Consider the following 24891-nt stretch of genomic DNA (forward strand, 5'->3'; position numbering starts at 1 on the left):
AGTGAGGGGTTAGGTGCCTTGCTCAAGGGCACTTCAGCCGTGCCTACTGGTCGGGGTTCGAACCGGCAACCCTCTGGATACAAGTCCGAAGCGCTAACCAGTAGGCCACAGCTGCCCCTACAATGCTAGCAGAGGAATGGCGCTGCTTAAGGGTCCGATATACTTAGATCAGTCACCATGAGTATGGAGTCCCTGACACCTAATGAACATTTATGTCCAAATCAATAAAGTCCATTTATAGTATGAGTATGAATACACTCACTGCCCAATTTTTCACTTCATTGCATTTAATCGCAGGTCATTTTTAATATGAAGCCATAATGAGCCTATTAGGTTTATGAATCATAATCAGTCTCCTTGTAAGGTTTAGAAGAACGCCTGTATGTTCCTCAAACATAACCCGTCTCTCTCTCTCTCTCTCTCTCTCTCTCTCTCTCTCTCTCTCTCTCTCTCTCTCTCTCTCTCTCTCTCTCTCTCTCTCTCTCTCTCTCTCTCTCTCTCTCTCTCTCTCTCTCTCTCTCTCTCCATCTCTCTCTCTCCATCCTTTTGTCCCCTCTCCCCTGCTGTGCACTGTCCACTGAAAACAGACCACCTGCAGCGTCAGCCAAAATGACCGCAAACCTTGCATACAACGACAATGTAATTAAAAGTTAATGTACACTAATTAAAATCTTTTTTTGGTGAAAACTAATGCCCAGCATAGCGTCAGGCTAGGGAGAGACGTTACACACTCAATCAGTCATGCACAATGAAGACTGCAGAATGTCACTCCTCATTTGTGTGGCAGCAATGCAACAGTGCTCCTGTGTGTTAGTATGGCCCGGACACTTGTCGACACACTGAACAGTGTCCTGGGCCTACAGCGAAACGTTATTCTGTCGTCATAATTGTCCTTATTGAACTCTTCTGTGTACTCTGCTTTGTAAAAGGTGTTTGCACGATCCATTTCATGTCATCCAACTGGTTGTGCTAAATAAGCCCAAGGGCAAGTGATCACCAGTGACGGTCTGTCCCTCAATGATGTATTACTTTTATTTAATTCAGTAGAAAACAGTTACCACGCAATTCCCTGCCTATTAGGCAAGGTTTATGCATTGATTTTACAAGAATTCTTCAGCTATGAGGTCAACAGACGTGAGCGGGCTATACATGGAAATGTATGGTTTATACACAATGAAGGATATACACAGAGTATTACTGTATCCATTTATTGAGAACTCCTGTTTCCTAGTGAAGAGCAGTGGTCCTATCTGAGTTTCTGGTACTTCACTCTTGCGTACACTTTCAGTGCTTTTGTGCTGTTTTCTGGATAATTACATTTTGATGGCCATTCTGTTCCCCTGTTCTTGGAAAAGGGGCCTTTCCCCACCGCTGCATTAACTGGAAGACGCCTGGCCTGCAATTTTCTTTTATTTGGTGAGTAGGATTCAGGGAGCCACCCCCCTGCCAAGATCCCTACCCACTTGGACTGCACTTACGTCTGTGTTTGGTTTCACTCCTCTTTTTGTGAAAAAAAACCTGAAATCCACAAACGATAAACAAAATGGCCTCTTTATTCTCCTCGCTCAACGATTTGTATACACTGGGAAGAATGTGTTTGTTTCTTACACTGCCCTCAAGGCTCTTGGCCATCTGAATCTATCTAGCTTAAGTGGCTGTTTTCAGACATGTTACCTCCAGTGAATGTTTCTGTCCTCCATATTTCTGTGGGCCACATGGCCAGTGGTGCGCCACTGGGTTGGAGCTAGATTTTAGATTGGTAGGTAAGGTAGATTTTAGGTTGTGGAGTTCTGGCCTCCCATTCAGCTGCGTTTCATGTTGAGGGAGTGCAAGGTGAGTGAAGATGACATTATGCACTGGTTGAGGCACTTATGACATTAGCATAACGTCAGGCATATTTTCCCCCAGAGGCCCTCACAGGTCGGGGAAGGGAATCCATAATTGGCCCGGGACCAGACATGGAGTACGCCTGGACGCATCTGCAATGAGCCCTCCTTCCTCTGCAAACTACCCCCCACCTTCTCTCTCTCCCTCCCTCTCCCCCTCCTTTTCCTCCTTCTCCTCCTCCTGCTGCTGCTCCACCTTTACCCCCATATCTCCCTGCAGACCAGCCGTCTCCCTCACCAGCGTAACAGGAGAATTATGAGGGTTGTGAGGGGACCAATGAAAGTTGGTTTGCATGCATCATGCGTAGAGCTCACTGACTGACTGACTGACTGACTGACTGACTGAGCCCCTATCCTACGTCCTCTCCTCTTCACTCGTAGTGCTCTTAACCTCCACAGCAGACAGTAAAACAATGTGCTGCAATATACATTATGGATGTGCTGACAGTGGCTGGTAAAAATGGCCTGGAGGTCAGGGTAACAGGAAAGGTCCCATTACCTCTTCAGGAGCTCCTGCGCCTCTGCTTACCCTGTCTGGGCAAGCGCTTTTGGAGATCTGAGTGCTCTCCTGTCAGCCACCTTCCCCCCTGTAGACCTCCACTGCTCCCCGGCCTGTAATTAAATCACATGGAGTTACAGTAATGCGTGTAGCAGGTCTTCCGACAGCGGGACCCGAAAGCACAGACCGAACGTGCGCCCCCCCTTCCAGAGAGAGAGAGCCCTCGGAGACACACGGCAACAGCTGCCAGCAGAGCACAGGAAATGAAGGATTCAGTGTCTCAGTGGGGCACGAGCTGATTTCTCCTTCTCATTTTCTCTCCTCTCTCTCTCTCTCTCTCTCTCTCTCTCTCTTTCTTTCTTTCTTGCTTTCTTTCTCTATCTCTCTCTCTCTCTCTTGCTCGCTTCCTTGCTTTCTTGGCTGCTTTCGCCAGGAAGAAGTGCAGTGAAAATTTAGTAAGAAACCTTTTTCTGCATACCACAGTGTACTCTAGCAACAAGCCATCAAAGCCCACTCTGCTTCAGAATGAGCAACTGAGAGAATGGGAGAAAAAAAATGAGTTATCATCACTAATGGAAAAAAGTATCATTGTTGACCATTTGAGGCATTTGCATAAATCTCTGAACTGTGTTTTTTTTTTTTTTTTTTTGTTTTTTTTTTTTTTAAAAACCGTCCCATGCTTTGTGCATCATTTCACCCCCTTGCATCAACTCTCTCTGCTCTCCACACACACACACACACACACACTTGTTGTGCTTTGATAAGTTCTTAGTAACTGTGAGGTTGATGTTTTTTGGCCAAATCCGCTAGTTGGCTTTGTTGCTCATCTTATGGCCTCCATCAGCGTGTTTATCCCACCATATGTCAGTAGCAAGCACACAGTCCCAACCCCTCTGTCTGCAGAATTCATTAGTGCTTTGGATACTGCCGTTAAGTCCAGCCATAAACTGCTGAGGTGTACAGTTTTATATGATCCCAGCCCACTATTTTCAGCCCTTTCTTGGATCCCATCTCTGGAAAAAAAAAAGACCATCTCATCATTTGAGCCTTAAAAAGTTTAAAGCTCATGTTTCTGTCAGCTCTGTTTCATCTCAGTGGCGAGTGTTTTTTTTTTATTTTTTCCCTTTACGCATTTGGTTTAAATGTTGCACACGTTATCATCTGTTTCACTCTGTAAATGGAGCCACACTCCATCGGAGATATAAAACCCAGAACACAATGGCCTCATTTAAACTAGAAAGGAAGGGTTGGTTGTGCTTTGCCTTAACACAGCAGGACTGTTGGACGGATGCCCAAAACTGTCTAAAGACAATGACCACACAGTTTAAGAGTAAGAGAGCACGAGTCAATCATGCCGTTTTATTTAATGTAATCTCATAATCGTAGCAGCGTATCTTACCAGTGGCTGAATGAACAGCTGTTGGAAAGCCGCCTGTGACTGCTGGCTGAATTCCCCTTTGTGATGAAAGATAAATTAATAAATCCTTCCTTCTGCCCCATCAGTCTGAAGAGAGGGAAGGAGAGGGGAGGGAAAGGGACAAAATGATGGTCACATATGTAGTGTGTCGTGACAAGTCCAGCCCCCCCCCCCCCCCCCCCTTTAAGCCCCTTGTGCTCTCCTGCCTTATTCTACTGCTCTGCCCTCCTTTTTCTGCCCTCACTGCAGTTCCCTCCTTTTTATTTTGTCAGTCTTTATCACGTTTTCCTCCATCTTTTGTCCTTTTGTCTTCTATTACACACAATTATTTAATGTTCTCATTTCGCTTCTGCTCTGAATGTCTTTCCTTGTCTTCCTTCCTTCCTTCCTTCCTTCCATTTTTTTCTCTCTCTCTCTTTCTGTCATTTATTTTCTCACTGTCTGTCACCCTCCCTGCTTGGCTCTCATCACTCCTCTCCCCAGAAACGTTCACAGGCCCCTTCTCCCGCTGTGTGTGAGAGGGGATGAATGAAAGCAAGCTGTCAGCAGGTCATGCGCCTGTGACCAGGTGCGCTCATGTTATGGGCAGCGCTGATTACATAGGCAGACAGACACACATACACACACACACACACACACACACACACACACACACACACACACACACACACACACCTTAACATGCTGAATGATGGTCTTTGGAGAAAGGAGTGGTCGTTGTTTCGTCGTCATCTTTTCTCGACATCTTGTTTTTGGATGCTCTCTGATTCCGACATTTTGGCTCAAAAAGTGTACAACATGACGTTTAAGTTTAGACAAATACCTGATTTACTTATTCCAATGTAATATGTGAGGCTGCAACAGCAAATTGCAGGCAGACCCCATATTCAAAGGTGTTCAACAAGACAAGGTATCACTGTGTCGTTTTTGTGTCTATAAATTGCCTCAACAAGGCAGCTCTTGTGTGCCCCCATTTTTGGAAACCTTTGCTGATGGCATCTTGGATCAGAGCCTGCTGAAAAACAGCCTTAAAGCAGTGCCATGGGGGCCGCTTCCCAGATGTGTAATTTGGTAATGAAGCAGTAATAGACTCGTCTGGGTGGCCTATTAAACCACGCACCCACCCTGAGGTAAACTGTGTGTGTGTGTGTGTGTGTTTGAGATAGAGTTTGTCAGTGCATAGTGTGTTTGTGTTTGTGTGTGTGTGTGTGTGTGTGTGTGTGTTTGAGATAGAGTTTGTCAGTGCATAGTGTATATGTGTTTGCATATGTGTATATATAAGACACAGGCACCTTTAAAGCTGACCGCATGACGCAGCCTGCTTATTATGTGATTTATGGTTAGATCCATGTCTCCTCTCTCTCTGCCCACGCTGCCATACTGTTATCATTACAATTCACCACGGGAATCATGTGCCTAGCTAATGCCTAGCTAATTAGGAGTGACGGGGTAATTCTACGGCAGGCACCTTTGTAGCTGTAGTCTTTGTAGTCCATCAGTAAGGGGTTTTGTGTGTTTATGTAATTGTGTGTGTGTAATTGTGTGTAATTGTGTGTGTGTGTGTTTGTGGGATGTCTGTGTGCATCTATGCTCATTCATGCTAATCATTTCAGTATGTCATATGTTAAGTATGTGATGTGATGGTGATGGCTCAAGAAGTAGAGGAGTCACTCGGTGTTTTCAAGATTGCTGGTTCGAGCCCGTCTCCTGACCCTGTCAAAGTCTCCTTGAGCAAGACACTGAGCCCCAAACTGCCTTGCATGGCAGACACTGTGAGCGTGTGTGTGTGAATGGCTAAATGTGAGTCATTACGCTGTAAAGCGCTTCGAGTGCTCGGAGTAGAAAAGCGCTATATAAACGCAGTCCATTTACCATTTGTCATTTACCCACCTGGCTGGCTTACAGTACATGCATTAGGCAATAACGTGCTTCCTAGGCACATTATCAAGCAAACTCAACATGTGTTTTTCACATGGAATATTCCATGTTAAATGAGAAATGATTGACTTTGAAGCTTGTAAGTTCCCCTAAATGTCTGTTAGTAATGGACAAGGTTGTTGTCTGTGTTTCATTATTACAGAAGAAAGCCTTGGCACAGAATTTTGAACAAAAAGAGCTGTTTGATCATTTCTTTTGGGGAGGTGCTTTTTCTTGGTAGATGCTAAAATGATTTCAATTCCCAGCAGCCCAATATCAAAAGATTTCTAACCGGATGTCTGTGTGCAGTTTGGCTTTTCAGAATTTCAACATAATAACGTAATGAGAACACCCACTGTGCTCGTTCCATTCTACAAAAGATTGCATCATTCATGCCATCGATGGGGATGGTTGGAAAAACGGTGTGCGGTCGTACTGCTCATCGCATGCAGAAAAACACTCCTCCACGTTTCACAGCAGCCCCCAGTTTTTTAAAATTCATGCGATGTGAAGCCCTCCGAGGGCCACTTGAATTTTAAACCTGTGAAAGTTTGCTCTCATGCTCTTTCCCTTTCCTCTTGTCTGTCTTTCAATTTGTCGTCCTAACAATGTGGTCCATGAGGACCCATTGAGAGCGGATGGAACGAGGGGGAGGTGGTTGCCATGTCAACGTTGCCTAGCGATAAGGCTGGGGTTTTTCGGGGCTGAGTGCTCTAGCCGCTTGGCGACAAAGCCACAACGAGGTGTGGGAGCAAATTGATGGTGATCTCAGCGGTGGTGTTATTGTAATGAGTCGCTACCAGCACTTTTCATTCCACAGTGCACAATCTGAGAGCCCAAGCCCTCCATGTAGTTGCTATTTATGGAACAGAGCCGCTATTGAATTTGACAAAGAGGTATGCATAATAATGCTTAACTAAAGGCAAAGCACTCTGAGATATACAGGCTCGCACAATGAGTTTTGACATTTTAGTTGCTCTTATTATAGATGTTTTCAAAGGAACATTGATCCAATGTTGAAGACTAAATCTGTATACAGGTGGTATATCATTTCTGGTGTTGTCTCTTATAGAGACGCCTGTTACATATCAACCCCGCTGGTAAAGTATACATAGAATCCCACACACTGTTATATGCTCTACAAATATTTTTTTCATCCGCACTTCTCATCAAATCAGTCCCGAGAACAGTGTCAGTCCGGTAGTAACTGGACATTCTCTTTTGGCCAAGAGCTAACATAGCAAGGCAAGCTATCATTAAATGTCTGGTGTCTGTTAAAGAGTGATTGGGATCATAAAGTCACCGAAAAAAGGATAGGACTGAAATTTGTGAAATGAGCTAAATCTTGAGTGTTGACTGAGTACTCAGTAGTTATTGAGAATGCTAAAAGCAGTCAGATGGTGCCAAACTGTTACTTGTTACCTACATTTTCATTTCACCATGTATTTCCCTCGGTATGTAGGGCATACCTTTCTATCATTTCTACAGAGAATGATACATAGCTGCACTGTGCACGGTGGAATGTCCTGCCCAGTCAATCCATTACATTTTGTGCTCCTTACTCATGTTACCACTGAGAGTAATTGTCGAAGGCACTTGAACCCAGTTAGACTCTGAAAATGGAATGTCGCACTAGAGATGACATACTGTAGCAGTTGCTCCATACATTTCCCCTCGTACGGAGTCACGGTTGGCCAAAAAGGGTTGGTCTGCCTTGTGATGCTCTGTAATGGCAATTTGGTTTCTATGGTCATAGCCTCAGTTCTAATTAACAAAGCAGTTCAAGCGACTGTTTGATTATGGCTCTTCACTGATCTCTGTAGATGAGGTATTGATTTTTTTTACCTGTGTGTAATTGCTTTATAAAAGATACATGAGTGACACCACATGACCTTTTAAGAAGTACAAGATGTCACCTAACCCAGTGCTTCTTAACTGGTCTGGCTTTGGGACTCACAATTTCCCATGTTCATCAAGTGGCGACCCATATATTTTCTTTTTAGCGATCAAGCCAACGGATACGGTGAGCTACATGGTAAGACACGCAAAGTGCCAGTAGGTTTGTCTTTGACAGGGGTGCTTTGTTTCCATGTGGCATTTTCTCTCATGTGCCAGCAATTCAGTGAACACTGGGGTTTCTGTCCCATTTTGTCTGAATTTAAGTGAATCCATATCCTACTTCAAATATTCAGGGTCATAGCCTACTTGCATTTACCGCTAAAATTATGTCTAACATGACCAGTCACATAAACATTGTCTCTGTCCATGGCAATGACTGAAATACAAATAATGTCTATATATCAAAATAAAGGTGTAATATTAGATCTGATAAGGTAGCATTTTAAATGCCCGTTTTTTTCTTTTTTTTTTTTTTTAAACCACAAGCTCCGTGACCCACTTTTTTGGTCCCAATCCACCTGTTAAGAAACACTGACCTAACCAGTAGGCTTATATTTTAAATGTGTTATGGGTATACAAATATGCACTGAGAAAAGTTCAGCTCTTCAGTATCAGATCGTCTGATTGGTCCGTGCCTTTGCGCCTTGCCCCACAGGCCTCTGATTGTTTGTCTAATTTTTACGTGCCCAGACTGTGGTGCCGCACATGTTTTCTTTTGGGGCTCTAAGATTTCAACCGTCACATTATCACCTCATCTCCCCCGACGTCTCGGCCCATGTTATACTTAAACTGGATCATGTAACAGCAGCAGACTTTATATGACCTCATGTGTTTTCTCTCGATTACGCTACATAAAAACGGCTACATGCCTATAATCTGCTTTATTGCCCCTGCCATTTATTTTTTTGGACGCCATAAAAAGCAAAGCAAAAGGGTTTTTTTTTTGTCTGATGTTCGCTGTATGTCTGGTTCCCTCCTGAGGATTTGGATGTCTCCGCTCGAGTTTTCCCAGCTAGAAGCTTTCAGAGTGTCCCTCCTTGTGTGTGTGCGTGTGCGTGTGCGTGTGCGTGTGTCTGTGCTCCTGCTACAGTGTATGTGGGTGTGTATGCAGGACCCTGCCAGCTCTCTAAGCACAGTGTTCCGATCCACTCAGTGGCCTGGGCCAGTTATGAAATACGATGCCTGGATTTGTGAAGCCCAGCCAGTGGAAAGCTGGAGCCCTGCAAAACCAATCTGGGACAAAGAAGAACAGAGTGGTGGGGTGTTTTTTTTTCTTGACTTGTGTAGTGTTGTTTTTTTTTTCTGTTCACATGGCGCCCCTTGTGCGTCTCGGTGCATAGCAGCCATCTTTCCATCAGAGCAGGGCATGTCTGGAGTTCTCTGCAGGAGACTGGCCCTGAATGAGGGTGATTAGCCGTGGGCAACAACAGGCTATTTACATCCTATGGGTAGTTTGAAAACACACACACACACACACACACACACACACACACACACAAAAAACATATGTGGTCACACACAACAGCTTTCACACATCTTGGATTGCCTCACTCTTTTGCTCTAACACACCATCACCCTCATACTCAATCTTTTTAGCCATCTCTCTTTCTGCATGTCTGTCTTTTTCTGTCTTTCTCTCTCTCTCTCTCTCTCTCTCTCTCTCTCTCTCCTCCATTGTCGGCCTGTCTCACACACAGACGGCCCCCTTACTGTTTCCCCAGCCGCACATGTTGGGGTGAGAGGGTGTTGACGCTCCTCTGGAGAGGCTTGTTATGCGGCTGTGTTGTGGTTTTCCGTGCGGGGAGTCTCCGAGGGCTCCTCTGGAAGTGTACACCCTTGTCTACCTTCCTCCAGACCGTCAGGGGTGTGAAGTGAAATAACAATTCACACCATAGAGGGAAAAAAGCCGCCCTATCAGGTTTCAGGAATCCAGCACCTGAAGGAGTAGTCTGTCAGACAGACATGACAGGGAGGGGCAGTAAACTATAGAGGGCAGTTATTATAATAGCCCATCTGTACTGGATTATCACCGTCAATACCTTCTCGTATAGTGTCTTAAAGTAGTTGCATGTAGAATGGCAAAAATGCTTTAATTCTATGGCATAGATAAAGACTATCCTGTATTTTTAACTAAAGTGTACTTCCCATGTGTGCACTTTTCTAAGTGAATGTATTTCAGGACAGAATGCATTGCTGGAGCACTTACACAGATTGCTATGGCTGTCTAGGGTAGAATTTTCCATAATTTGTAGTTACTGTCCTTGCCCCATCTTTCCTTTCCTCTCTCCTCCTCTCCTCTCCATGGACTATAAATGTGCTGCTGTTCCCCTCTTCTCAGGCCTATGGTTCAGTGGAATGCTAATCTCGTTAGACAGGAATTCCAGAACAGCTCCAGGAGCTCGGAGTCGTGGCCAAATTGCTATGGCTGTAAAACTGGTAACTGTACATTTTTTTTTTTACTATCATTTCTGAAAGACTTGGCAATCTCTCCCGCTCAACTCACAACGAATTAAAAGCCAAAAGTTTTGTTCCCTGAATTTTAATCTTTCGCATGGCGTCATCTCTTGGGCTAGATCACTGATTCCGACTCCATTAATTAACTTTCTTTGTGGACCCACTGTTGGACTCCACGCCCCCATTACAGTTCCAGCCAGCCGTGTATGTGTGTCCACAAAATTTGATACAGTATCAACGTTTTTTATCAGCATAGCAGTAACAAAGCCCGTATTTAATCCATTAGTTGCACTGCACAGTGAAAAAAGAGGGCTGACCAATCCCTTTCCTGCAGAGCTGTCCTTTAGTCCCCCTGTTTTTTTTGTCTCGGGCTTTCTCCTCCGTTGTCATCATAAAGTAGTGATGGCTTGCCGAATCCTCTCAAGCAATTATGCCACCTACTGTATAATTAAATCCCTCAGAAATCCATGGCGGTGGGAAAAAAGTAGGCCAGGCTGTTCAATGTTTCATGTATGCTGGACTGATTAAAGCATATTAGCACAGACTAACCGATGTCTGAACTCTGAAGCTTCAGATGGGTGAGGGTGACGTACTCATCTGTCTTTATAACTTGCGTGATAACCGTATATTAGACCCAGAAAATTAACTCTAATTAACCATCGATGATATCATGACTGCACAACCTATAATGGGGAATTTTTTACTCCTGTAGCTAAGCTTGTGAACTTAATATTATGTCACAAAAAATGGCTTCTCCTAAGTCAAATGCATTTTTTTTTATTGTATAGTTGAATAAAACTTTGTTAGTTTTTTAAGTGTGTTTGAAATGATGAAACTCTCCATTTTAAACTTGATAAAACAAGGAGACGTGTACAATTAATTCCAATATGAGAGTGTAGACCTGGCATCTAACTATCAAAACAGCCCAAAACATTGATTCCAGCTCCACATCAAAACCAAGCAGTGGGAGAAACGAAAGCCATTACTACAAGTGCCTGCTGTTTTTCTAGAGGTTGCAATTCAATCCCACCCAGCACGGCTACTGCTGAGCAGTTTCACTATCATTCTAAGCAGATATGAGATAGGAGGTGGGTCGTCTTCTCCTGTGGAGAAAGAAGATAAAGCCAGGATAACAGGAGTGGGCCAGAGGGGTGAGGTGTCCGCAGTGAAAACATCACAGTCCTTTAATGGAGATGGATGGTGGACCGATCCACACAGAGGAGGATCCTCTGCATTTAAAACTAAAATCTTGCTTTCTGGACCTCTGAGGTCCGGCCTGTTGCCCTCTGCTCATCCTGTCTTGCAGTGTTCTAGGTCAGTAGTACAACTGACCTTTGCCCATCACGCCCATGTAATCAGGCTCGTCCCCGCACGCAGCTCTTGCCGAGTGGTGTCACGGGGAGGCCCTTCTGCCTTGCGTCTGCTCCCTATCTGTCTGGTCTGTGTCTGGACCAGCTCTGTCCCTGAGTGACCCCCCCTCACCTCCCACCCCACCCCCTTTTGTGGCTCTCTTCCCACCCGACATGGAGGGAGCTTCCCAGATAACATCTGTGTGTGAGGGCCACTGGGTCTGTGGAGGAGGCGGCTTTCATCTCCTGACAGGCAGAGCCAGCTGGAGGCCTCTTTTTCTAACCTTCACTCCCACCAAAGGACCCAGTTTTCAGTTCAAGGCTACAGGGAAGAATGTTCTACACTACAGTACTCAGAACAATGGAACAATAGGAAGGACGGATATAGCCAGTGTAGGACAGATTTCTTTATGGGAGAATAGCAGCTTCTTTAATTGGTATTGCATAAGGGCTCCCTCAAGCTCTACCCTCACTCTTTCCCTCTTTCTCACTTTCTCTATGTATCTCACTCTCAAAGACACATTCACTCTTGACTACTGTAACAGACATGTGCTCATAGTCACAGTCTCGTGCAGACACACACACACACACACACACACACACTCTCTCTCACACACATTCTGTCTTTTCCCCTCTCGCTTTGACTGTAATGTGTAAGTGAAGCTGTTCCTCCTTCTGGTAGTCACACACACACACACACACACACACATACACACACACACGCACGCACGCACACAGAGTGTCGTCTGAAAGACTGGTGTATCTCATCTCTCTCTCTCTCTCTCAAACTCACCCCTTTCTTTGTCTGCTCCCCCACCCCCCCCATAAAGACACTCTAATCCCCGCCCGGACGTAGATACACACCATTACCATAAGATTGCATTGAGTGTGCATGCCTCTTTGAATTTCAATAGGCAAAGTGACATTTTCAATTACCCCTCTGGGGAGAGCTGGGCAGATAACAATCCATGGCTGACCGGTCCCTGCAGTGGCATGCTCACACATCCCTAGCAGATCAATACGGCCACTGGCCTTGGTGAGTTTGGAGCGGACCCCTTTCTTCTTTGAGAGACACCTGGCTGTTTTCTGTTTGCAAAGGTTTGTCAGAGTGGTTAATTATTCAGCACTGTCTGGCTGGACACTTTGAGGTCATAGGTTTTTCATGTGAAAATGAGCCGATTGTAGTTGTTGCTTTCAAAGAGAAAGTCTTTTGTTTGTCAAGCAGTCCTGAAATCCATATGGCCCCTGTCTCTACTGGAATGTATTAACAGAGCCGTAACAGATTTATTTCCCTGCTTCACTCTTAAAGATCCAGTCTTGCTGTCAGGTTTGTGTTCATGTGTGCGTGTGTACGTGTGTGTGTGTGTGACTGAACGTTTGTAAGATGTAGGTCATCATGCCCTGAGTGTTTGAACAGCGCCGTAGACTTGGCAGCCTTCCCTGAGATGTAAAACACTGTGTCTTTTCTTTCTTCCTCTGCTTGTCTCATTCTCACCTATTCCCATTAGTGTCTAACACGCATGTCTCTAACACTTACATGTCTCTTTGAGCGAGAAACTTTATGCTAATCCAGCTAAAGAGGCACCGTCCTTCCTTCAGTAATGAGACACAAGCACTGAAATGCTATTTGAGTGGTTTTCTTGCTAGCATTTGTTGAATATTAAGCATATTGAGTCATTGTGAGCTGGTCTGTCTAGTGGGAGAGAATGTTGGGTTGCTGAGGGCTGTTGTCATACTAAAAAAAGAGTAAAATAACAGTAACGTCATTCAGCCTCAAGGTCCTTGTCCTAAAATAACACCATCAGAGCTTGGAATACATACCACACACCACAACCACAATCCCATTTAGAGTTTAAATAAAGAATATTATTGATTATCTCTCTCTCTCCCCCTATCTTTTTTTTTCTTCCTCTCTCGCTCTCTATTTCTTCATGTGTATGTTTGTGTTCGTGCAATGCCCTAATTATTTCCTCCTCCCTCATCTTAGTCCACTTTTGCCATTGCCTGTAGGAAACGCATCCAAAAACAATTTTCAAAAAAAATAAAAAATAAAAATACTCCTGCCTTTCAGGAACCTTTCTTGGAGGGCGTTTGTAGCTTTTGGTCTGCTAGACTCCCCACACACATCAAATACACCAAATAAGGCGCCCCGGCAACCAACAGCCGACTGAGTTCAAACATAAGACCGTGGAGCAACAGGGATGAAATGGATCGTCTTTTTTGAGAGTGCTGTGTCGTAGTGTGATGTAGGGGCTGTGTGTGGGTAATACTGTTGGCACGTTGTACACAGACATTGGTGATATGGTGTATTTTAAGTCCCAGAGGAGTTGGAGGGGGGGGGGGGGGTTGTGGTAAAGTAAATAGCATTTGCTGGAACCTGTCACCTCTCAGGAATGTCTGATAAGGGTTGACGAAGTAGCCTCTGAGCAGGACCTCTATTAGTCTTGTACTTTCCACTCCCACGATCCCCCTCTCCCTTTACGTGTGTGTGTGTGTGTGTGTGTGTGTGTGTGTGTGTGTGTGTGAGAATGTCTAAGCTTTACCTGTGTTCATAAAGCCACCTGTTCTAACTCAAAGGCCATGCTGAGAGACTGAGGTATAAGCAATGCTGCTTCTCAGAGGCCTTAAGAAAGGCTTGATTTAATGCTATTGAAAGATCCACTGTGGTGGTTAACCCTGGAGACTTGAAAGTAAAATACAGACAGACCCCCCCAAACATACACACAAACACACACACAGAGAGATACACATGCACTACAGAGCCCTACAGTGTTTCAGGGTCGTTTCTGGCAGAACCATCACTCTCTGGTGTGTACTTGTGTTTTTTTTTAGTTTCCTCCTCACCTCATTTGGCCTTCACGAGGGACCTCTCTCACCTCTGCCAAGTTCTGTTCTCAAGGCATGCTGGGACAGTCAGCCAGCCAGTCTTTGCCACATCAGAGATTATGTACCGAGAGAGTGAAGTCCCTCTGACAGCATGTCATCAGGCACCCCCAATGTGACCCACCACCACCACACATACACACACTCATCACCCCTATCCCTCCTTACCCGGTGGATGTCAGTGTAACTATGCATTATGTATGCTCTGGTCTGTATCTGACAGCCCTACCCAGGAGTGTAACCGGGTTTGGAAAAGCCAGTCCATAGCACACGGTCTGGATTTGCCATTAGGCCAGATGGGTCTCGAAGGGATGAAACATCTGTGAGCTTTTAGGTCTTTTAGGTTTATGTAAGTCCTCAGTAGAGCTTTGCAGCATCACTGAATACCTCACAAGTTAACACAAAGGTCTCTTTAGACACAAGATCCTGCCGCAGAGCCTTTGAAACTCCAACGTCCAATTTCGACTCAAATTTGCTGAAATGCTAACCTCTTAACCGCCTGCTGTGTTTGGATGAAATGAATGAGATGATAATGGTCTTCTTCCTATTTCCTCTCTCAGTTCTCTGCATCCAGGCGGCTGCCATCTACTTCTCCAAGGAGCCCAAGTCCCAGGATGCTTTGCACGGACGCAGCGCCATGCTTCGCTGTGAGGTGAGCGGCGTGGCAGACGTGACCTACAGCTGGCTGCACAACGGCGAGCCCGTGCTCGACTCGGACCGTCGCTTCCAGGAGGGTAACAACCTCAAGTTCACCGCTGTCGACCGTCACCTGGACGCTGGCAGCTTCCAGTGTGTGGCCCTGGACGCTGCGTCGGGAGAGAAAGCCCACTCCAACAACGCCTCCTTCAACATCAAATGTGAGTCAAAGGGAAAGAAAGGGTTTTGCGTGCATGGTTGCTCTAAAGCAGTGTCATGTTCTGCCCAGGCTTTTTATTTACTCACTGTATCGACAGCAACCAAAGCTCTTGTGTTTGCTTATGCATTAAGAGCTCTTGGGCGACAGTGTGTTCCCATCGTGTAGCGTAACTGAATATGTGTGGTAGAAACCGTGGCTTTTTCATGTTTCTTTTTTACATTGTACAACACACCTCTTCTCCCACTTCCTCTGAAAAGGCTTTTGTGTGGAAATTACCATGGAGTGAAATTTGCCTCGAAGCCATGTAATTATTTGCGTCTAGATTATCGGTGGCCCTCCATTACGTCTCATTTCAACACAGTTTCACACTCCCCGTGCTTTTGTCCTAAGTATTTCTTGTGTCTGGGAGACTTTACACTTTGATCTCCACCAAGTAATCAAAACCAGTACGGTCCTCTTGTATTTCTCCAAATGCCAGAACTGGGGAGAAAAGGTTTCTTGGTTCCATTCTGGCCTCTGGCCCTGAAACGTCTTCCTCGTTCGTTCGTTACATCTCCCGGCAAGTTTTGTCTTGTCACAGACACGTGTAAAGAAGAGGTGTCCAGTAATTATGTCTGATCCTGGGTGGAACCCGAAGCCTCCCCCAGCAGACCCTGTAGAAGGGGTGGATTTAGTCACAACACACCCAAAGCACACCTAGCTTTGCTGCTCTACTCATAAGCACTTCTATGGGTAAGTTCTTACGATGCTGAGCGAATGGTATTCAGCCATCACACTTAAAGGCTCAGCTCTCATTCTTAATTGCTCTGCCCTGTCTATGATAAGATGAGCTGGTTTTGTCTAATTCTTTGGATTATGTTGCCAACCAAAATGCATACGTTTTTGTTGCTCCCCACATAAGCACTTCCCTGGGTAAGTCCTTAAGATGCCGAGCGAATGGTATCCAGCCATCACACTTAAAGGCTCAGCCCTCACTCTTGATTGCTATGCCCTGTCTATGATAAGCTGAGCTGGGGCTCTTTGACAACAGAGTGGCCCTCATACCTCACGCTGAAGCTCCAGAGGGGAACAGAGGCCTGCAGCTGCACGGTTCAGGACGTTTCTAGCAGTGCATAAATACCCTCCCATTCCCGTCCCTCTGATCTGTCAGTGCTGGTAAGGGCTCCTCTGCCAAGCCAGCCGCTCAAAGGTGTAGGTCACACCAGTGTGACGGTACTCCTTTAAGGGTTAATGGAGGCTTGAAGTGTTGTTCTGAAGTGGCGTGTTATTTTTGGAGAACTGACTTTTTTTTATGTCTTGTAATTAAAATGTGATTTATGGTAGAATGGAACATTAAATCCCAAGCACAGATGTCATCATTCACCTACCAGATATAATGCATCAGGATACTGGCCTGCATGGACATTTGAGATGATTATCTCAGTGTAATATCAATTACAGTGACAAGTAGAACATTGAGAAGACAGCCTGACATTTGTGAGTCATCAGAACACATGTAGTTCAATTAGTGTCCTGATGTTCATAGATCTGGTAGGGCTCTTGAGTTTGAACATGCCCCACCAGAGTCCTGTGTTTCACAATGATTAGTCGGACTTTTCCTAACCTTGTTCTCTCAGCCTCTTCTGCAGTGTGGCTGGGCTAAGGGAGACCCTCCTCCCTGCCCCAGGCCCTTGGCAGGCGAGATTCCATTCTGAAACGAATGGCTCCAGTGGTGGGGTGGATCTGACTTCCCTGTGTGAACACACAGGCTCTGGATGCCATACAGTGTGTACTTCCAGAGATCCATCTCTCCCCACCGGCTGATCTCCACCCTCCAACCCTCTCCCACATGCTCAAATTCAGCCTGCAGTAAACAGGTCCAGATAGGGCTTGTCTCTGGAATGGATCTGGGCCTGATTTGTACAAAGGTAGTCTGGTTGGAACAGTATCACATCAAAGCCAGATCGGTCTTGAAGTTATTTGAAATCAGCTAGCACGTCAGGAAACCGTATACAGTGTTGATCCAAAGCAGAATTAAAGTGTCTAACTGGGAATTTACTCTGAATCTGTTTTCAAAAAATATTTTTTTTCAGTCGCTCGTCTGACATCCGTCTATTACAATAATTATATAAAATCAAACCAGCAGTGCCTTGCATGCGTATTACGGCCATTAAAAGTAGAGGAAAGCGTATTTTTATGCATCACTTCTATTTTTAGAGTGTGCGTGAAGCGTACATGTAGAAAAACACATGGATTAACACATTGTCGTGCCACATTAGAGAAGGAGGCAGTGTAAATCGACTAACTCACTCTTGCTTACATCTGGCTTGCGGTGTAAATCCCCAGTAATGTTCATGATATCTGAGTTTTTTTGTTGTTGTTGTTTACGGAGTAGAACAGTATGTAATGCTTTACATGCCTGTAGTTCAGTCTTAACCATCTTGAATTTGATACTGTCTGTTCTCTGTGGATGATGGATGAGTAGGTAATGGCAGACATCAAATCAGCTCTGTACAGGATTGGAAACAAGCGCTAAGGGACTGGAGAGGCGGAGAGTGGGGACGAAAATGTATCTTGTCACATGTGCATATGTAGTGTATATTAAATCATGTGTATGTGGCTCTGAATGTTGTTAGTTAATGATAATTTGCACTGCCAGTCAGGCATTAGTGATTGCGCTTTGGCTCTGCTGTGCAGACCGTGCGGCTTGGCCCGTCTGCCTCCGAGCCCTCGACATTTACCACGAGACGCACCATGAATGCACAAGACCCCTCCTCCTGTGCCATTTTCTCCATTTTGCTTTCTCCCGGTCCCACAGGCTTCAATTATGTCATGCTCGCGTGCACATCCGCGCATGTAAATCGACGGTCTGGTGCACGCACAGGCACCACAACCGCACACTCAAAGTGGCTTTTTTAGTGTGTGTGAAGCTTGATGCCCTCCTGTCCTCGCTTTACATCTGGAAAGCAATAAACGTAGCTCACAGGTCCAGAGGCTTTGAAGAGCAACTGTATATTCTCGTAATGATGCGTGTTTAAGTGAGCCTCAAACAAGCACGTCGTTTGTTAAGCTAGCCAAAGGTGTAGCCGACGTGAACATGGGATGGTTGTAAACATGGCTGAATGCATGCATCACTAGAACATGCATTTTGTCTCCATGGACTATGAGTGAGGATGGGTTTGCTGTGTGTGTGTGTGTGTGTGTGTGTGTGTGTGTGTCAAGCAGAAAATGGTGTGAAGAATCAGATCAAACACAGTGAAGAGGCAGACCCGCATGGGGTTTCATGGGCAATTGAAGATCCACACGGGTGGATCTGGGTCTGATTTTGTGTTTATTGAGGCATAACCTGTGTCAAGCCATCAGGGGACATCAGAAACACACACACACACACACACACACACACACACACACACACACACACACACACACATTGTAGTAGACACATCACTCGCTCACATACAACATGCACACATGAAACAACACACACACACACACACACACACACACACACACACACACCCCAAAAGATCTGCCCAGCCCCTGGATGTCACCATGATGGGTATTAGTCTCGATCTCGGTTGTCATGTCATTACAAATTTGACTTGGCGTTTTTTGCACCGCTATTTTTTTTTCTTCTCTTTTTTTAACACTCCGAGTTAAAAACACACTCTCCTTTGTTTGGTTTCTGCTCTCAGCCCATGTTCTTTAGCAGCTGTATCAGTCTTTCAAATCATAGCCACAGGCTCATTCCAGATAAGACACTGAAGTAGCAAGACAAGACAAACGGACTGTGAGGTGTCTCAGTTAGTTAATCTTGGGCTCTCTCAAGGGTTTTTATCTATCTGGTTCTTCCATGCATACACATTCTTTTTTTTCTCATTAACTCCAAGCACTGATTTCATTTTCTCCATTAACGGAACATTGATTTGATGTGCACAATTCCCAGTTCAATGCAGTCAAACTGTTGGCACGGTGTGTTTTTTCCCCCCCAGTGTTTTTTGTCCTAATCTGCTTGCCGTATTCTCTGGCTATGTGAGGCAGCGGCTGTGGCAGCCACAGTAAGCTTGACACTGACTCGTCCTGTCAGTTCTGCTTCCCTCCACCAAGGTGATGGGATGTCAAATGCCTGCTTGTATTTTCCTTGACACACACACGCACACACACACACACACACACACACACACACACACATGCTAACACAACAGACAATTCACTTTCACAGATGAGAGGGTGAACAGGAGGGAGCTCATCCTTGTCTCTCTCTGTCTCCTCCGTAGGGCTTATTCAGCTAACCTGGCCTGCTCCCAATTAGCGCCCCCCACAGCCTCCCCATATCCCGCTAATGCAACACCTGCCCTGTTCCAGTAGGTGTGAACTTGCCAGAGTCGAGGGTCTCGGATTAAGTACAATGTTTCCTTCCTGTGTTGGTTTTCACCATCATCTCCGGCATCCTGTCAGGCCTCCCGTGCAAAGCGGATTTTCATTTCCTGCGGATAGCTGTTTAATGGATTCCGGCGTCCCCGTAGGAGGAGCTGCCTTGTTGATGCGGCACAGCGGAAAACCGAGCCGTCTTTCACCGGGTGTGTCAGCAGAGGCATTGGTCCAGCAAAACTGTCTTTAGGAAATGCCTCATAGACACACGCATTATCATTTTAAATGGGTGAATTCCTGATACCACACACAAACAAACAAACAACACACACAAACAAACAAACCAACAAACAAACGCACTTACACAGGAACATTGTGTGTGTGTGTGTGTGTGTGTGTGTGAAGGAGAATTTACAAGTGGATACTCAGAGATTTCCAATCACCCCGCTGGCATTATTCTTTCTGATCGCTAATCCATCACATCAGTAGGTGCGATTGTGTGTGCATGGCTGAACACATTAACGGAGCTAAGCGCCGTTTGGTCCACAGTCCCCCTCATGCCTCATCACCATAGCTGGCCTTTGTGCATGAAGTGATTAAATGAGTATGTGATCGTTTGTTACAGCGCTTGATAGTCACCATAGCAACAAATGCATAAGTGACTCTTGATTTATGCATTTCAGTCCTCGAATGGCCCCGAAGGGGTCACTGATAAGCCTTATTGTAACGTATGGAATGTAACCTTACTGTGAAAGCTGTACAGGCAATATTGAACCAGCGGTTTCAGTGAACACAAGGCCTGGGTTTGACTAGGTAATCACTTCCTCCCACTTTCCAGTGGATTACTGTATAAAGCTTTCGACATTACAAAAGGCCTACAACATGTGCGCATTTTGATTTTTACTGCAAGTACTGCAAAGGCAGACTGTTTCCAGTGGATACTGCATGGTTGTTTCATCACCTGCAGTCATCTCTTCGAAGCCTCAGTTTTTTTTTTTCTCTCTGCTCTACTTTTTTTTTTATTATTCTTCCCTAGAGAGGTCCCCTGTCTCTCCATCCGGCCCTCTCACTGACCATAATGATCTTCATTTGGACTGCGGGCATGGCTGCCTCTGGACGCCAAGTCCTCATTGGCTCTGAGGCCTTCCCTAGAAACCCTAAACCAATCATTTGCATCGACTCACTCGCACACTCGTTACAGTATTTAAACTGCAAAAAAAAAAAAAATGAATGTGCAGCCCCTAGCCATGCCTTACTCTATGGAAGGAGAGGCCAGGTAGGAGGATTATGCCAGAACTAGGAACTCATTTCTGTGGAGACAGTTGCGGCCTATCTCTCCTTCGGGGGTGCTGAGTGCTTGAGTTAATGTGTAGTGACAAGTTTCACTCTAGCGCCCCCTCTGACCTTATTGTGTGAGACTGCCCCCCCCCCCCCCCACCACCACCATTCACCACACAAATACACACACACACACACACACACACATGCATTAATTTTCCAGTCCTCCCCCCCAGCACATAGCCAGGCAAGTTCATTCTTTGCATATTTCATAGGCGATAAAAACATGTCAGCAGAGAGCCCTCCACTCCACTGTGTGTGTGTGTGTGTGTGTGTGTGTGTGTGCGCTCATGTGTGCGTGTAGCCCCCAGGACACGATCAGAAGCAAAGCGCCTGCATCGTTCCTGACAGTAGGACACAGACGCACACACACACACACACAGATACTGTCATGCACTCAGCCAGGACAAACAAACACGCAGGCCCGGGCAATGCTAATTGAGGCAGACGAGGGGCTGTGTGACGCGATTCAAGTGCTCACTCATACAGGCCTGTAATGCACCCAGTAAACAGAGTTTTTATTATACTCTCACATGAATTTACCCTCAGATGCTGTTATCCTTCCCCTGAAGAAATCCCTCTTTTTTAATGCCATGGCTTATTACCACTCAAACATAACAGTTTAGCTTAGAATAAATGTTTATTTTAAAGGGAAAATCTTACTACCTGTAAAACCCTTTTCATTTATCATGTTGTGCTTTATGATGCACACATGATGGTATTTTATGATGCATTGCATTATTATGGTTTGTAATTCCATAAAGACAGAATAAGGCTTTACATATTTATCTGATACTTATATTAGTTTGTGAATAGCAATGAATCCCAATTAGAATGAAATAGAGTTATTATTTTAATAGTGTGGAATCCCAATCAGATTTAAACACTAGTGAAAACAGCATGGAAACTCTGGAGAAGCGGGTTGGCCACAGTGGGTGCAATAAAGTGCTTTAGGTTCATGTAAGGGATAATGTATTGTCCACCGGTAATTATCAGAAAATAAGTCCCGACAGGGAGAACAGAACCCCGACGTGCAGCGGAGGACCTGAAGGGACTTATTTTCTGATAATTACCGGCAAAACGAGAAAAGAAACCTAACACAATGAATCTTTAAAAATGATTTTGCTACCGTTTCGTGTCTTTCGCTGACAAAATAAATAGTTCGCCACACAGATAGAACTTGACAGTTTCAGTGATTGTGATTATATACTTTGCCGGTGATTTATATAGATTTAACATAGGCCCGAACGTTGGGAAGGCCCATTCATGTGAATGGAACTTTCTGCAGCACTCTGAAGAGCCGTGTAATAAAAAGGGCTAATCAACTCCGACTCTCTGGAGAGGCTGCTCCTGAGGGGAGAGGCCGCCCTCTGGATTCACTCATCTCCCTCGACAGCGTTATCCTCCTCCTCCTCCTGCTGTCCTTCGTCTGTGTCGACTTACTCCCCCAGATGTGCGTCGGGCGGCCTAATGGAGAGTCCAGCAGGCGGGCCGGATTCTCCCTTCACTCAGCCGTCCACCCCCCCCCCCCCCCTTCCAGGTCTCTCCTGGCCCTCCTGATGAGCTGTCCTGCTTTTTATGGTGGAGAGGCAGGGGGAAGTCGGCGCTCTCTCCTCCAGTAAATGGTCTGGAAAGAACGTGACTGAGATCCAGAGGCCTCGTCGTCCTAGAAACTAGAAACGGGCGAGCATCTTCCATGCTGTCATGGCGATGCACTGCAGACCATGGCTGTTGCCTGTTTCCTTCATTAGCCTGGTCTCCATAGGCCTTGTAGCCATGACAAAGGGAGGAAGGCATAGCCTAATTTAACCTCTCTCTCTCTCTCTCTTTCTTTCTTAATCTCTCCCTCTCCCTCTCCCTCTCTCTCTATCTCTCTCTCTCTCTCTCTCTCTCTCTCTCTCTCTCTCAGGGTTGGAAAGTGGAGGAGTAACCCTGAAAGAGCCTGCCTCCGAGGCTGATATTGAGAGTTCCCAGCCAGTCACGTTACGGTGCCACATTGATGGACACCCTCGGTAAGCCAATCACCTCTGCCTCTTCCCCCACAGTCTCTCTCCCCCCACCCCAAACGCTGACAACTCTTACCTCTTAACTCTTACCCGTCCACCCATAGACCCACCTGCAAGTGGTACAAAGATGGCGTCCAGCAGACGGACAAGACCCACCAAATCAACAGTAAGGAGCGCACGCTGACCCTGAGGAGCGCCAGCCCAGACGACAACGGCATTTACTACTGCTGTGCCCGCAACGCCGCCGGACAAGTCTGCAGTAACAGCAACTTCACCCTCAACATCATAGGTTTGTGTGGTCACAGTCACCGAGTATGGAAGCATGTGAATATGACACAAGGTTGTGTGTGTGTGTGTGTGTGTGTCAATGCCTTAACACTTTTATATGTAGACATAAATGGATAGCTTATTCTGTTTATTTGTACTAACTGACTAATCATGACTCTCAAGGCGACAGTTTCCAAGCAATGTGTAGTAGTGCACTAAAAGAAGTCACAGCCAGAAGCACTAATGACTAAATGGCTTCTTTGAGCCTTGAATGTCCCGAATGAATGTCCTTGTGTGTTTCAATGGTCAGTCAGAGGCTCATATTTCCCCTCTCGCAGTAAATGTTTCCACACCTGTGCAGGTTTGTTTTGGTCACCCGATAGTCCTGTTTGAGCTCGGACCGCCGAGCTGGGGAAGATTTAGCTCTTACAGTCCACTGACACGCAGCAGCTAACGAGATTAGCAAGCACTTTGGGAGCAAACACTCGCGTAATTACACACTGCCTCCTATCAAATGCTTATACTGTACTCACGTCACGCACACATTCCAATGCACTTGCACGCATGCACACAGTACACACACATACACACACACCTAGATAAAATCTGGGGAAACCAAATTCTCGGTGTTTTTATCTGAGGGTGTACAAGTGCGTGCGTGTGCTATTTTTCTGCATCAGCTAAATTGAGCTTTGCAACCCCCACCTGCCAACTCAACTCACCCCACCCCACCCCACACATATACACACATGCACACACACACACATACCGCCAACCTCCTAGAGAACAGAACAGAAGTTTAAGCGTGCAGAAGGGAACACAATCCACTGCCCAGCACCTTAATTAGCCACCTGTGCAGTTTCCTGACACACAGCGAGGTAGCACCTGGATACAGTGAGCAGGGGGGAGGGGGGGGGGGGGTCCACACAACCGGGGCAGGGGTGAGCGAGGAAAAGGCTAACTGTTCAGTGTCTGCCCCTATGCCCCTTACACACTTACGGGAGAGACGCTGATGGATGTTCAGCTTGTTTCTCAGCTACCTGATAAACTAGGCTGTTTCTCTTCAGCATGGTGGGTGGTCCCCCTCACCACTGTCTGTGCTTGAGAGTTGTGCAGTTGTGCTTGGCTTAGCCTCCTCTTCAGACCGTCAAAGCACTGTCACATACTGATCGCCTCACTCACACCCGTTCAAGCCCGTAACGTGGTTGATGAACTGCTCTAAAGCCTCTCCATTCACCCCACGGGTGTGTGTGTGTGGTCGTGAGTGGTGTCAGGTTTTTCTGCGCTACGTTTACGATGTGTGTTTGGTCATCGTTGATTGTCATTGCTTAGACAGTAGATGTTCTGCCCCAGATTCAAAATGCTTGAATTATGCTTGAATAGGATTTTCAACCTCTAACTGATGGTACCGGTTTGAAAAAAGGCCCTTGCTGTTAGTATGTAGATTTCAAGTAATGAAAAGCACTGTTAGGTGTTTTGTGAGTAAAGAAAAGCCAAACATGCCCATTATGGGAAGTGTGTCAAATCTCTTTGTGGTGTAATGAGCTGTTGAAGAATGATGCTGTAATTGACAGCGTGGCCATGGGTACATCATTATGAGGTGACTTTACTGTTGCCCTTCCTCAACCCTAATTGACCCTTTCTGCTAATATTCATGGATGTCAAGTCAACCATGATTAGCAAACTCTCGGCCACAAAGCCACATCACCAAATGTAAATCATCTCCCTAACTTGCATGCCTGACTGGGGGAATGATGTCATAAATGGAGG

The 24891-nt window shown here is 45.7% G+C and overlaps 1 protein-coding gene across 1 annotated transcript in view; it reads left to right on the top strand.

The window, feature by feature from the left end:
- Window positions 1-24891, top strand: part of ptk7b (protein tyrosine kinase 7b) — a 78045-nt gene that overhangs the window by 34492 nt on the left and 18662 nt on the right. The window contains 3 exon segments of the mRNA XM_042065918.1: window positions 14865-15161; window positions 22758-22860; window positions 22959-23143. Of these exon segments, the coding sequence (XP_041921852.1) occupies window positions 14865-15161; window positions 22758-22860; window positions 22959-23143 (585 nt within the window).

The sequence above is a fragment of the Alosa sapidissima genome, chromosome 16 (genome assembly GCF_018492685.1).
Source record: "Alosa sapidissima isolate fAloSap1 chromosome 16, fAloSap1.pri, whole genome shotgun sequence".
NCBI lineage: Eukaryota > Metazoa > Chordata > Actinopteri > Clupeiformes > Clupeidae > Alosa > Alosa sapidissima.